The sequence below is a fragment of the Bombus huntii genome, chromosome 5, assembly GCF_024542735.1.
Source record: "Bombus huntii isolate Logan2020A chromosome 5, iyBomHunt1.1, whole genome shotgun sequence".
In the NCBI taxonomy this organism is placed as follows: Eukaryota; Metazoa; Arthropoda; class Insecta; order Hymenoptera; family Apidae; genus Bombus; species Bombus huntii.
The window spans coordinates 10,870,416-10,885,502 of NC_066242.1; the positions used below are offsets into that span (position 1 = coordinate 10,870,416).

Genomic DNA, 15,087 nt, shown 5'->3' on the forward strand with positions numbered 1-15,087 from the left:
TGGATGAGAGATATTTTATATTACATTGTTATCACTTCTTATACTAGAACCATATGCTTTTATTCTCGTATGGGTCTTTATCTATTTTATTATTTAAAAACATGATAAACTGCTACATCGTTCTAAGTAAACCTTAATTTATTGTCTTGAAGCACGTTAATTCTTTTAGGGTGATTATTTAATATAAACATTTTAGTGTCATTACTTCTTGCAATGGAACCATATGCTCTTATTATTTCGATATACTTTATCATTTCAGAAACCGGCTAAATTTTTATATTATTTGAAATATATGTTAATTCACTTCATTAGAAATTCAATTGCCACTGGTCCAGAATTTCTCATTTTTAGTGCCATGCCTTCTATCTTAAGAAAGTTACGTCGATTTCAAGTCCCAGTTATCTCGTAAACTTTATTCCTAGTCGTATCAGTACCAGGGACTCTCTCTTACCCTGTTTTATTATTTCATTGACTAAAATTTATCTATCTTGAGATGCTCGCTTTCACTTTATGTTAACTGAATTACACGAACGTAAATGAAATATGAATTAACTATTACGACAAGACAAGTAAATTCTTCATCGAAATCTTAATTAGAATTTTACAAATATACAAAAGCTCAATATACCAAAATTCATATTCTATTATTACAATTGAATGCTTAGACATAGAACTATAACTTCGAATTATAACGGCAAACGTATCGAAAATTACCGATTAACTATGTATAATAAGTCGACGTTATATCGTATATAATAAGCTAATACAAATACCAAGATAGATAAATCGACAATTTTATTCAATCTTTCCCATTTCTTCCGCAATGACCAGGTTGTTTAACTTTTATTCCACAGGACTTCTATCCCAAACAGCACCGTTTCAATATTTACGTATAATAATCCTCGAAACTGGAACTTTCGAGAGAATTTAACACGGACTATCTTCATCTTTTACGTAACTCATAACGCAAACAAGCAATTTGCTTCGGCGTATCAACGCCAAGCGCAGGGGATGAACCGGAAACGGCGCGAAGAGCGCAAACACGTGCAGGTGAAATTGCTCGTAATCGCGTTCCTATACTGAAAATAATCTTCTTCGGTGTATTCGTGGACCGACGTACTTGGCGTTCTAAAATTTAACGAGACCTTCTAGGCGTGGATATTGACCAGGGACGAATTAACCCTACGACTGAATACAAATGGGTTCATTTGCAAAGGAAAGAACAGAGAGTTCAGCGGACAAACAGTCGGCCAAACCTCATTATTATTCTCCCGTCCTTAACATCATTCGCCGTAGTCCTCGGATCTTTCAACTCAAAATCCACCTACAATCGAGTCTACTCAGCTGACAAACGTTCAAAAGGGAAATCGACATAAATTTAATTAACTCACAACGCCAGTGTTCTCCCTTCCACGTGGAACTTGCAGGGTGTCAAAGTATTTCCGACTTAATACCTTTCTGTCATTCGATCGTTCGTTCAGTGTTCTCTTTTAATATTTTCTTACTGGTATTAATCACGGTAGATTAGTCACCATTTAATATGAACCCGTCAAGGATCAATTTTGCATTAACGCAATATTTCACTTGTCATGTCAACTAATTTATCTCATTGGAGTTTGATAAAAATTATATCGATGTGCTATTACTTCATAGAAAATAATGTAATTAGTTGGTTTATATCATCGAATTCTTCGTTCTAACGTTACTGAATATTTCTTTCAGTCAGTATCTCCTCTTCCAACTATCTTCTACGATTTAAAATAACACATGCAGAAATTGAGTATTTGTAACGCTATGATGGTAGTGTTCTTTTAATTAAAACATCTCTTCTTTGTATTTCTGATTCGCGTGGTAAAGTTCTTAACACCATCTATCATTCTAATACATTTGTTTTATCTTGATAAAGCAATAAATTGCTTGTTAGGAATTATTTCATTGCTTGGTCCTTAATGGGTTTGCTATGTTTTGGTCCTTGTGAGACCTACACAATCTCTATCAGTGCATATACATAATCAGTTAATTCTAACTCGCATTCGACAATCTGATTATTTATTAACGCTGAAATAATGGTCAAATATTACATTCAACTTTTCTCTTCAACCCAATACTTCTATTTAATACTTGTTAAACATTTGATGACCATCTTACAGATTCTCTACTGCAAACCAGTGCGTGCTACCAAGCACTAATTAAAATAACGTTTGAATTAATATTTAATCACAATGGCTGTGTGTAGAAAATACTACTCTTGAGTGCAGTAAACAAAAATATACATTGAACAAAAAAAGATAGTGTTACAGAAACAGAAAATCTGTTTCCACCTACGACAATGTTGGAAGGTATATCTAAAAAAAAAAGAAGTATCAGTGCCACACGGATAAAAAATATCTAGCAAAAATGAAAAACCGCGCGAAAACGTATCGTGCAGTGCGATTTCTGTCGAGATTCGATGAGACACAAATATTTTCACGGCTAACAGAGTATCGAAACCCAAAACATCGTGCTCCCACGTTTCGGTCGAGATATGTTAACCAACATGCAAATTTTCGTAAATTCGGGAGCTCTTGGAATTTTTTCGAACGAATAGAAAATTTTACAGCCGTAGATTTGTTATACGAATTTAATTAGCAGGGAGTGAAAGCAATTTGAGATGCTTTGAACGTTAATCTGCTGTTTGCAGCAAGATTTCAGAAGCTTCAAAAAGATAATTCTTCAGATAAATCTCGGAAACGTCGGGACATTAAATTTTTTAAGGGAGAGACGGAAGAAGTAATTTAATAAACAATTGAAGATCAAATAAGCTTTCTGGTACGTATTTTGAATTCTTGGGACATTTAGACTAAATATTTAGCTTTTCTTCAATATGAAAGAAGCTTTGAAACTTTCAAATTGTAATTTTAGAATTCTCAGAGTTTTGAAGTTATTAATCCTTAAATGCATACATACTGGGTTGACATTTTATAGCGTACTTTTATTTTATAATATAAATCAGATAAGTATTACTTACTGTATGGTATGTTGAATATAGTTATGTTACCAATATCAAACACATCCGCATTATACAACACGAAGTATTAATCTAAGCGAATAAAATAAAAAGTCAACTATTTTTCCATTTCATTATCTTTGTCCATTATAGTTTCAATATCCGGATGTTATTACGTTAAAATAATTTAAATACAACTAATAAGATATGATTCGTTTGTATGTTCTATAATATATCTCGTAGCTATTTTGAAACAAATTCTTCTTACAACTAAAAAGAACCGAAAAGATAAAACTAGTTTCAGAGTAGACGAATATTTTCAAAATCTTTTGTTATATTTAAAGAAATCATGCATTCGAGGATTAATATTCGCACGAATTTTAAATTCCCAAGCTTTCCAGGACGTTCATAAACATTGAACGAAAACCTACAAAAATTCCTACATTTCCAAACATTCGCCAACAGGACTTCGAATATTCGAAATTTCTCTACATTCGCGATTTCAAAGCTTCAAACATCTTCAAACTTACCGAACGTAGGATTTTCGCTAAACCTCATTGCACAAAATTTTTCCAAATTCCATGAACTTCTACGTTCGGAATATCCAAATAAATACCAAAGCTCGGAACTCGTCTCCCGAGGGACCTTTCATCGATAGTCGCTCTTTCAAGAAAAACCGCCGCGAACGTTTTAAAAAGCATCGACACGCGGTTTTTGAGCAGCGTCCTATCGATTCAGTTCTATAATTTGTATAAATTGTTTGGAAATTTCACGGAACGAAATACGTACTCCCTAGCACCCGAGGCAATAGTTACTATGCTGCAGAACTCGAGAAACGTTCAGATGGTCGTTTCTGAACGAAATTACAGGAGGAATGCGTTTTGTACGGACGATGGAACACGGAATCGCAGGGGAAGCTCGCAAACAGTGGCGGGCGAACGCTCATTAGCAAACGCGGCGCGTGTTCCGCGAGCTCTCCTCCTACGATTATCCCGGAAAACATGTATCAGAGCGAGCAGCTTTAAAAAAGTCACGGTGGATAGTTTTAAACGTGTTATTATATGGAGTAACACGTACGCCCTACCCCGTGTAACTTGGCTGGTGGCACGATACAAGCTGCAGGTAGTTAACTACTCGTTGGGCGCACAGGATGCAATCTCGAAATCGACCAGGCAACTTGGAAGCACGCACGCCAATAAAAAGAGCTCTCGCATCGTCTGATATATGTAGACACCAAGAAAATATTTTCCTAGCTATCGCCACCGAATTTTCAACCAACAATCGTTTATATAGAGCCAGCGGATCGTACGTTCAACCCTTAAACTGAAATAGTTTAACATTAGGATTAGTTCACAGGTTAGTAATTTTGTTTTCATCATATTTTGTTAAATTCTGTTTTATTATATTTCTAAGTAATTATAATTAAAGATGTTTCTTAGGAATTGTATATTAGTTGTATATTACACTGTTACGATTAAAACACGAATGAACAAGTAACTATAAGTTTTTACCGAAACAGGAGAGTACTCTTTCTGTATATTTCAAGATATGAACAAAAGTATAAGTTAATAGAAACGTTTCTTAAACATTTCCTATATATTAAGTTACACTTTTCCCAGCTACGATCATGGTCATCGTTAAAATTGTCTTTTATTATTATTACGATTGTCTCACCTTATATAGTTCAAATAGCGGATGTTCAAAAATTTCTCGAATCCCTTATCGCATGAACATTATATACTCGTATAATGTTATACACATGTAATTCTTAAATTCACGTATATTACGTACCACTGTAGCATTATAATATTATATACTTACACTTCGTCGAACCCATCACGTTACCTCAAACCATTTCCATTTGCAAACTCATTGATTATCACTTACATGTACTCACTTGTAAAGAAACATTTGGTCAATTTCAAAGAACCAACGAAATCAATCGCCAAAACGACCATCGTCGTACAATAATAATTCAAAGAAGAGATAGAGAATCGGTGGAGCTGATTTAAGGGTTGAAGTAGAACTCGCTGCTCTCATTACCAGAGAATTATCGCTAGGGGGATCGTACATGATCGAGGTAAACAAACGGGGGACGAAATAGTGTATGCCAGAACGGTTTATTTGCGGTTTAATTTGCGCCAAAGTACAAATACTCATGCAAAACGAACATAGTATGTAACAGCGTGAACGTGCTCGGCCTTCAACGAGGCAGAGAATCGTCACGTAAAGCGGAGAGAATTTACGAAAAAAAAAAAAAGGAACAAAGACAGAAAAAGAGAAAAAAAGGGAAAAAACAAGAAAACAACACTCGGTTGGTTCATTATTCCCGATCGTTTGTTCGACGAATTTAAATGGAACGTGTCCCATCACGGATGCGTTGCGATTGGAATTGAAACAAACGCCGGAGAACGACATCGTTTTATTCTTCGACACATATTGACAGAGGCATAATATTAATACATAAAATGGAAAAAGAAGCTTCGCCAAGAACGTCCGCTTATCGATTCTTGTTCACAAGTTACACGATGCGAATTATCATTTACGTGAAATTATCATTTATGTCGCGAGCAATGCGTGATAGTAAGTGGTGTTTTTTCTTTTCTTTATGTATCTATATATATATATATATATATCTTATGCATATTATATATGTACGTATGTATAACATATAGGTAAATAAATATATAATATATGTACAAATAATACCTAGGCGAACGCCACTTCGCGTTAAGATGTCGCCACCCCGAGCCGGGACTGCCGTACTGCAACAGACACCCGAAACACTGTCATCATCTGCGTTCAGCATTTTAGAATTAAAAAATCTTCACCGATCGGTTGCATGCCGGTGAAGAGAATGCAATTGTTCAACACGCAGCACACACTTTTTCACGTCAGAGGTTGAAATTGATTAATGAAAGTTTGTTAAGTGAAAGTGGTTCTTATGCAAATGGTGTCCTGTAGTGTAGGGGATGATTCTTCGTGAAAGGAATCAAAGATGTTTAACGTAAACTTTTCATATCTGGGACTTCGTTTAAAAAAAAAAACAGAATTTTACTTTTTGTTTTCTAATTATTAAGAAAACGACCCCTGAATTTTATTTTTTATATTTTTTTGATTATTTCAATAGAGAAAAATAAAATATCGTTAAAAGAGAATCTGTTTAAGTATTTTGAAAAATCAAAAACCACATTGAAACGCTGAGAAGCTCTCGCATTTAATTAATCAGATAGAACTGTCAATGATTACTCACATAATCCTTTTTTTCTGAATTATTTATATAATTTTGACAATGAAGGTAAAAGAAGCTTGAAGATTAATCGCTTAAAAATTTCCTAAGATTTTAATCAAACACATATTCTACAAAGTCCCACAAAAGAATGTTGGATTACGCAATTTGAATATATTTCTTTTACGGAGAATCATCACCCGTATTAATAGTTATCTAACTGAAATCAAAGTCATATTTCAACCCCTGCTTTATACATATTTTTGCTCCGCCGCAAACGTTGCAAAGAGAATAATTCATTTCCATCAAAAAATATTCCGAGTAAACTCAAATAGAACAGGATAATTGCCTAGCTGTCTTCTTATCGACTCGCTGATGAAAGGAAAATATGTACATATTTTTTTAAACTGGTTGATTGTAAATTTTCCTCTTCCTTTACATCTTCTATTGATATAACATTTCTGATAAAATTCCAATTTTTCATCCTACAATTAATGAAACTTAACAGAAGATGATCTGCGGAAAAAATTTTTCCATCGGCTATTTCTCTCGTAGAAATTTAATAAAAGAAGATATTCTCGACTACTACAATTAAACATAAACAACAATAATAACAAACTAATATCATAGAGCTCTAACGAAGAAGCTCTATTTTGACGCTTCAGCTGAATATTTACGGCAAACAACACGATGATATCCGATTTATCTCGATGAAAAAAGGGAAGCTTTTCGAATCAATTATCGCGATTTCCGGCGTGCCAAAGCGCGCAACCGTTACACGATTAAAACCGGCGGAACTTCGAATTAGAAAGAGAAAGAGAGTGTCCCTGGCCTCGTTCAGAACGTAATCCGACCGGGAAAATTGCAATTTCCACGCGAGCCAGGAATAACCCGGGCGACGACGTAAAATATATCCGCGTGTGTGCTTGGCCATGGATGCTCGTTGCTTTTTAATTGTCTTTCGTTCGCCCCGAATTCGGACTTTCTATCGCAGAAATTGCTGCTGCTTTTTCCTAGAGTCGCTGATACATCCATCATGGCGCCGAATTAAACAACTTTCGTCTCGAGCCGGCAAACAGCGCGCGTTCGTTCGAGCTTCGTTAGGACATGCATCGGAGGGGGCAAACTGTTGGAAAAGTCCCCGTAGAATTCTTCTCTTTGCAACGTTTCGATGGAATGAATGGTTGAACAAGGACGAACCAAAGAATTTTACGACATTTCTACATTTCCTTTTTTCTTTATATGATTTTCCGCAATTTCGAAACACTCGTCCTATGTGTGGAATTTTATTTTCAACGGAATTATTTTTCATCACGATCTGCTGGAAATATGCGACATCATTTAAATTCCTTTCATTTATATCGAGGAATTTTTCGTGGCACAGCTTTTGTCCAATATGACAGCGAATACATGTGAAATATTAAATCAATAACTAATTCGTTAAATTACAATATGATCATTATACTGGACAAAAATAATATAATATTGTAATCTTTATCCAATATATAATTAATTTCAACAGTAAGCACAAAATCAATCGTGAGCGCAAAATTCTTTATAATTCGATCCTCGCATAAATCATTGGAGCTCCTTCCTTTTTCTTCTAGTAAAAGATTTACCAATAAAACTCCTTCGTTCCCGAATGCAAAAAGGAACGATATGTATACTTTCCACGCGTTAGTTCCATGCAAGAAGAAAGAAGCTCCACAAACGATCTTAACCCTTAAGGGTTACCATGGGTGAAATCTCACACCAAACGTATTTTTCTTTAATATTATCGTCCCTTAATAATACCACCTTTCGTCTAATATCAAACGTAAGGGTAACATCAATTACATTTACTTGACTTCATTTATTTCTAAATTAAAAAGGATATATTTAGATAGAATTTCACCCATGATAGCGCATCAATGTAATTTCTTTCGACGATAGCTTTTAAGAGTTAATTGTCCAATCTGTTAGTAAAGAAAGAAAAGACAGGTCCAACTGCAAACAAGACGATCGTGTTAATCGAAAATATCGTATATCACGCTGTTATTTTCAAAGAAAACGTTTCAACACGTCGATGCACGTCACATTTCAAACACTGAAACAGAAGGGGAGGAAAGGTAGTGGATTTACGTGGAAACTCGTACGTCACAGCAATCTTTTAGCCTGGTAATAACACGTCCATGACGTGTTATGACGGAAACACGAGCGATCCGCTGGAAATTTCGTCGATGCATGAACATCGAGCACTTTGGAAATCCGCGGTGCTCGACGCTCGTTTGACATTTAAAGCGTTAAATTCGGCTAATCGTGAAAATCGTTCGACCACTGTGATGAAGTTTATGCCCGCAAATAGTTATCAGAAAGGCGAAATAAGCTCGCGCATAATCGATCCGATTTGGTCGGGGATTTACCGTTTCAACCATGTAAATTGGTCCACTTTCGAATAATTTCGATTTTCACGATTATTTTCTGGTTTTTAAGCGTTCGTTGAATAGCTGAAACTCTTTTCGTCGATGGATTTATATCATTATGAGGGTAGAGTTTAGTGTCTAAAGTGATAGTTTTCATTAGTTTATATGTACCGATGAGATATTAGTTGTAATTAACCCTTTATTGTTCCGTGTTATTTTTAATTAAATATAATTTTCATGTTGTATATCGTATGCAATATAACTTTGCAAACAACAAGATGAAAAATGGATCGATTTAACATTAAAATATAATTTTTTGTATTATTTTAGATGTCAAGAAACATTTGAAAAACTCTTAGAATATTTATCGACTCTAATATTATATTAGATAATTGTTCTTTTCGGAAAAATCGAAGAACAAAATTTTGCTTGTCTACGGATAAATAACAGTATGATTGACTTTTAAGATTTTTTTATATATATAATATTTATTCTTCTAAAAAAACTAAATAAAAATTGTTGGGCAAGAAAGGGTTAATAACTTTTACATAATTTAAAGAGCTTCTAGAAGATTCCTGAATGAACAGATAACCCCTTGCGTAACCAATAAATTTTCTATCCTGAATTAATTTAAATTTTCATTCCCTACACTTTTAGATGTATGACACAATTGCAGCTGTCCTCTCGCATATTAAAAATGTCTGGTTGTATCGTTTGTCGCAAATAAATGTTTCACCATAGCATATTTAATCAGCTAGTCAAAAAATACCATCAAACGCGTGTTTATATAAAAAAAATGTCACAGGCATTTTCGTGAAATGAAATGTTATACATTGATGCAGACATAGCCCAAAGCGTCAAAGTTGAGAATTTAATTTTATACAATCTCCGTGAAATACGAAACCCGTCAATTTCCCCGTCTGTTAAATTCCCACAAAACTGACACGTAGAATAAAATCTGGCTAATCTTAATACGCTAAAAACGTTGTAATACCGTTGTACGAAAAATTGTACGACCGTTTCAATTTATTACGCATTTATGTAACCATAAATCGAACGATCAAAGTATAACAAATTTACGAAATTTACATCGCACGCGGTACTAATTTCTAACTCTGCTAAACTATTATAGTCTAATTGACCAATTGCTTTCAAACGACTCTCGAAATGTCTCCGCTCAAATCAATAATAACTTGGTTGAAACGCAAGGGGTTAACAATACGACGTAAAAGGGCAAAATATAACTTGAGGAACTTCCAGCTGGCTTTTAGGCAAAAACATTGTGTCCCGTAGCTAAGTTGGAAAGTTATTCGCGTGACGAGAAGAAATTACTCCCGTATTCCTAGGCAAACAGCTAATCTGAGCTGTAAAGCGGCGATCTGGCTACGAACTTTCCACCAAACGACCGGTTAATTGAGTTGTACCCTCGCGCAAGGGAAAAACTTTATCGGGAGCAGTTCGCGGTTGATCCAACGGAACAGTTTCATCGCGATCCGAACCTGCTGCCATGTATCAGCGTGTATGGTAGTTACACTATCGCTGGCGTGCACTATCGGCCAAAAGTAAGAGACCTGGGCTCACATGAAAGCATTAAATATCGTTTTTCGAACACTATAAATCGAAAAATAAAAGAGGATATTATATATGTTATATATTATTTATAATTATTACAAAGTTAAAAGATTTACAGACGTAAATAATAATATTAATACTAGAATATTTTTTGCAAATATTTTTAACAAAATGAATAAATTGTCTCTTACTAAATGGAAAAAAGATTATATGTATATACGTGTTTAGCTTTCAGTTGTAATTATGTTAATGAGATACAGATTAGATTCTGATAATTGTAATGTTAATTGTAATTATTATATGAACTATTCTATAATATTATCTGAACTCTTTGCATGTAACAGGAAGAATATGATTCTTGAATGAAAATAAAGAAGTAAAAGAAGGTTTAGTCCTTGTACTACCAACCAAAAAAATATGCTAATTATTAAGATCATTTTACTATGATTAAATAACTAGTTGTTAGTTGCTCTTATTAAGGGTACAGCTTAATTATCATAGATTTCATCATAATTATACAGTCTCGTACTTTCGGCTGCTAGCGCACATTTAGTGATGGGATCATGAAAACGGTTATCGGAAATAGTATCACAATATAAAAAGCTATGAAATATTGTAAACTTGTATAACACAAAATTGTTATCTTTATATGTTAATCAATTGAAATACTTTGTTAAAGTTTTGGCAGTAACTAAAATATATCGAATAATATATTGAAATATATTAAACATACTATTAATTCCATTAAATCTTGAAGAAACATTTTCCAGAACAGTAACATTCTATAACATAAAATAATTATTGAAAAGTAATCTAAACATCAACTAAAAAATATTTCACAATCTCTAGAAAGTGTAGTAACAAATAATATAATTTTTCAACGAATGAGGAGAACAAGATTAATTTCGAGTCGCTTTTACGTATCCGTTGGGAATACTTGACGGAAAATTCGAAGGCAATTAGTCAAATGCTTCATCAGACTTTACGATGTTACTCGCGATACGGTTGATCCCATCACTAGGCACGTCGTCACACGTTAAACCGCTCGCTGCTCGACATTTAACGTCGAGAGGACGTCACGCAAGGTGAACCGAGCTTCTGGAAGCTTGCGTGGAAATTAACGCGTCACGACTTCATCGGGTTTGATAGGATGTGCACCTAAATCCTGAGAGCGAGGCCGTCGACCAGAGTTAAAGCTCGTCTACAAACACCATTCGCAGTTAACGACGTGTCAGATCAAGCGCAAAACTCTGTTTTCGACTTTCATTACGAACTAACGTGTCGTGATGCATTACGAACGAGATACTAACCATGCAACGAATGAATCCTATGTTTTGTGAGATCCTCCTTGACATAAATTCATTCATTCTTAATTTCAACGGCGCATGATTCTTTGTCATTCAAAATTGTAAACCCGATACTATTATAAATTTCCATTTACTGAAAAATCTTTGTATTTTTATTGAAAATTATGTTATTGAATTTCAGCAGATACCAAAATTACAAATAGTTCAGAATTTCTTAAAAATAGATTCTTTCGTTGTCATATGTATTATCTTTGAATCTAGATACCTTTATTTATACTATAACGTATGAAACAATATTAATTACAAAAGTTTGAAGGCTTAAAATATAACATATATATTACCGTAAACTATACTTTAAATATCTTTAGTAGAAAATACCAAAATAAAATAAAATTTTCATTACAATTTTCTTCCAATATTAAACTATTGTTGTAACTCTTTCACTATTAAGAATCTATGTCACAGAATCTCATAAAACATAATTTCCTAGAAATTGTAGACCTCTCAAGTAACCGTAAAAAGTTCTCAAATACTTGAACATCGTTCGTAGCCCAAAACGCTTTTACACTGATCCTGTCTTCCTCTCAAGCGCACAAAACCTTGCATCTATCGAAAAGCAACGTTAGTTAAGCTGCAAAGTAACAAGAGCAGTTAAGGCTTGCCGCAAGAAAAACGCGCAGCATCAATCTGTTGATCGACCACCACTTAAGGGGTAGCTACCTTTCATTGAATCAAGGCAGGTTTCCTGTGGTTCATGTTAAAGAATCGGAACTGTAGCCGCAGCGTTAGGTCTTTCCGTACTGTTGGGAAAGAATAGAGGTGTCGTAAGTATACATCGCAGCTCTGACTCGTAGAGTCTCATATCGGTGGGTGGTAAAATCGTTATACAAACTAATCCATTCTATATGGCGACTAAACAAAAATAAGAGAAATCGAAGCGATCCAAATCGGTCTTTTTCTTCATCAGTAATCCTGCTTACTACATGCATTCATTTTCGAAATTGTGATATTAAATAGTTTCTTAAGTTTAATGGAAATATAGACATACGTGATTTCTCGTTTTAATTTTGTATGAAAGTTTTGCTTGAAATGTTGCAAATTTTTGTATTTGTTGAAACGAGATTGGAATGTAAAAATTTAAGGACTGTAGCAAGTGTGACACAGATAGATAACTTCATTACGATTAATTGATCGTTTCGAGATCCCTAATCAGTTAAAATAGGCGTGGCTCGCCATCGTAATCCTTTGGGCTCATCGTGATCACTGTAATTGTCGTACAACCTAAACGTTATGTGACGCGCATCTACGCGACAATGAGACCATAAATTGCGAAATAGGGTGTGGACCATTGGCATACGTTGATTTGAGGACTCCGCCTGGAAAGACAATCTGAGATGTGTGTACTTATCATATCAATTGATCATCGCATTGAAAGATTCGTTTGTGTTCGAATAGATTGTCGTATTTCTCTTCGTGTACTTTCTTATACTATAGTTTATCGTTATTGCTTTAGCAGATGTGTGCGACAGATTGAAATGAGAGAAGAGATAATGCGAGCAACTTAAAATAAAATCGTGCGGTGGATGCATGAATGTTAATAATAGTGTACGTATAAAAGATTGTTGTCATTGTTAGTCATTGTTGTCACTGTTACCGTCAATACGCAGCTATTAGTGCTGCAGATAATATAGTTTTTTGTTATATTTATATTTGATAACTATCATTGCTGTAAATATTTTTGATAATTGGTAATTATTATACTGATATACAGCCATGATAATTGTGCCATAATATCATTATAATATCAGATATTAATTGAATAGAATTCTCAATCCTAATAATGCTCATGATTATCCGCTAGTTATTTATTTTATTGTTAAAAGTACTGGCTATTTTCTTTTTTACTAATATAAAGAATATACAAATATGAACATATTTATTGACTCAAACAATTTTAAGAACTGTTAGACCAAGGTCTATTCATGAATTAATCAAACCGGTACAAAATGCAGTTAACAAATAAACAATCACAAGCAAATAATTTAATTTACGAATCAAGGATACCGTTTTATCTGGACATTCACTTACATTCGATATCATGAAAATTGTACATTGGTCGAAAAAATCAGGCATTAAAGACAAGTTTTCAATACAGGACTTTCTTGCCTACAAATATTACTCACTGCGCTATAAAAAGTCAACGCTACGTTTCGTTTCTTACACCACCTACTGGGATAGCGAAACTTTTAGGAAGTTCACCGGCCTCTAGCTTAGCGCGTTGCACACGACAGACTAACAAAATAAATAATTCGTTAAAATCTTTCGAATACTATTATAGCAATTTCGTAAGGATAGAACAAGTTTCAGACAAAATATAAATCAATGCAGGCGTTTCACATATTTACGTGAAACATTTTCAACATTATAATTGTGAGATGAACGTGAGAATGATAAAACGAAACAGATAAAAAGCTTGCACTGGAAACATGAAACTATGTGAAAGATATGCATGCTGCAAGGTGAATATAAGGCAAGGTTTGGACCTAGAAGAATTTATAGTTGAGAAGTTGTCATTGTCTTGAAAATTCATCGTTTTTTATTCGAAAATAATTAGTGTTTTCATGTTTTTTCTAAACTAATACTATTAACAATCATTTTCTTTAGTAAATTAAATAAAGCGAAACTGCACAAAAGCATGAATCAAAGTTTATATCTGCTCTGCTGCTTATCAATGTTAAATAAGCTATATATAAGCAATAATGGGAAATAATCGCGACTTAAATAGACTCATACCAAATTAAATGCCTATGCACTTTAATCTTTGGTCCTGTACTTGGCTGAAAATTGGAAACAGATTATATTTTACACTTGTCGATGAAGTTTCTAGGTACAACATCTTCCTAGTGCGAGAAATGAAATGGAACTTTCAAAGTGGCTAGATGAAAGGGGTTATTAGAGTGCATAAATTGTTAGAGATATGAAGAAATGTTGATTGCAAATGGGTACACTCATAATTACCTCTATATCACTAGCTAGAAAAATAATAAATGAATTTAGCAGGATGAATGGATGAATGATGATGTGCTAATAAAGCGCTATGAAAGACTACGAAGCAGATTCGGAAGAGTTAGAAGCATTTCGTCATATAATCTCCATGGTCCCCCATACAATTGCTCCCATCTAAACGAAAAATTAACAGTATGAATATCACTGCAGCATGAACGACAGGAAAAAATCGTCTCTATTTAGAATGTGAGAATAATTGTTTGAATAATATAAAAAGTACGATTCCAATGTGGCACATATCCCTCGATAAATAAATCATCTGGAAAAACTTTTTTCATTATAAATGAATATTTGAGACATGTGAACTGATATTTTAATTATAATATACCTGAAAAAAGATTAATTGTTCGATCTAATGAATAATTGATATCTCTGATACAACTACAAAGTTATATCAAGAATGAGACATTAACACTTATGATTTATTTGATGAATATCACTTAAGACTTAAATGATAAATGATCATTTTATATTAAAGAACAGATTCTGTATACAAAAATATATAGAAAAAGGAATAAAGTTATT

The 15,087-nt window shown here is 33.8% G+C and overlaps 1 protein-coding gene and 1 long non-coding RNA gene across 16 annotated transcripts in view; one reads left to right on the plus strand and one right to left on the minus strand.

Annotated features, from left to right (window-relative positions):
* The window catches only part of LOC126866165 (uncharacterized), a 103,274-nt gene extending 98,020 nt beyond the window's left edge, over nucleotides 1–5,254 (plus strand). For 2 of the 3 annotated variants that reach the window (XR_007689791.1, XR_007689792.1), the window contains one exon: nucleotides 855–5,254. This is a non-coding gene — a long non-coding RNA (uncharacterized LOC126866165). The remainder of the gene's footprint in view (nucleotides 1–854) is intronic. The other variant, XR_007689793.1, reaches the window with a different exon arrangement.
* Nucleotides 1–15,087, minus strand: part of LOC126866152 (tropomodulin) — a 118,923-nt gene that overhangs the window by 20,144 nt on the left and 83,692 nt on the right. For 6 of the 13 annotated variants that reach the window (XM_050619375.1, XM_050619381.1, XM_050619383.1 and 3 more), the window contains exons 9-10: nucleotides 13,680–13,788; nucleotides 5,394–5,751 (exon numbers count right to left, since the gene is read on the minus strand). In XM_050619375.1, coding sequence (XP_050475332.1) covers nucleotides 13,700–13,788 — 89 coding nt within the window. In that variant the 3' untranslated portion in view covers nucleotides 5,394–5,751; nucleotides 13,680–13,699. Of the gene's footprint in view, nucleotides 1–5,393; nucleotides 5,752–12,216; nucleotides 12,297–13,679; nucleotides 13,789–15,087 lie in introns of those variants that run through there. The other 7 variants (XR_007689787.1, XR_007689788.1, XM_050619379.1 and 4 more) reach the window with 5 other exon arrangements.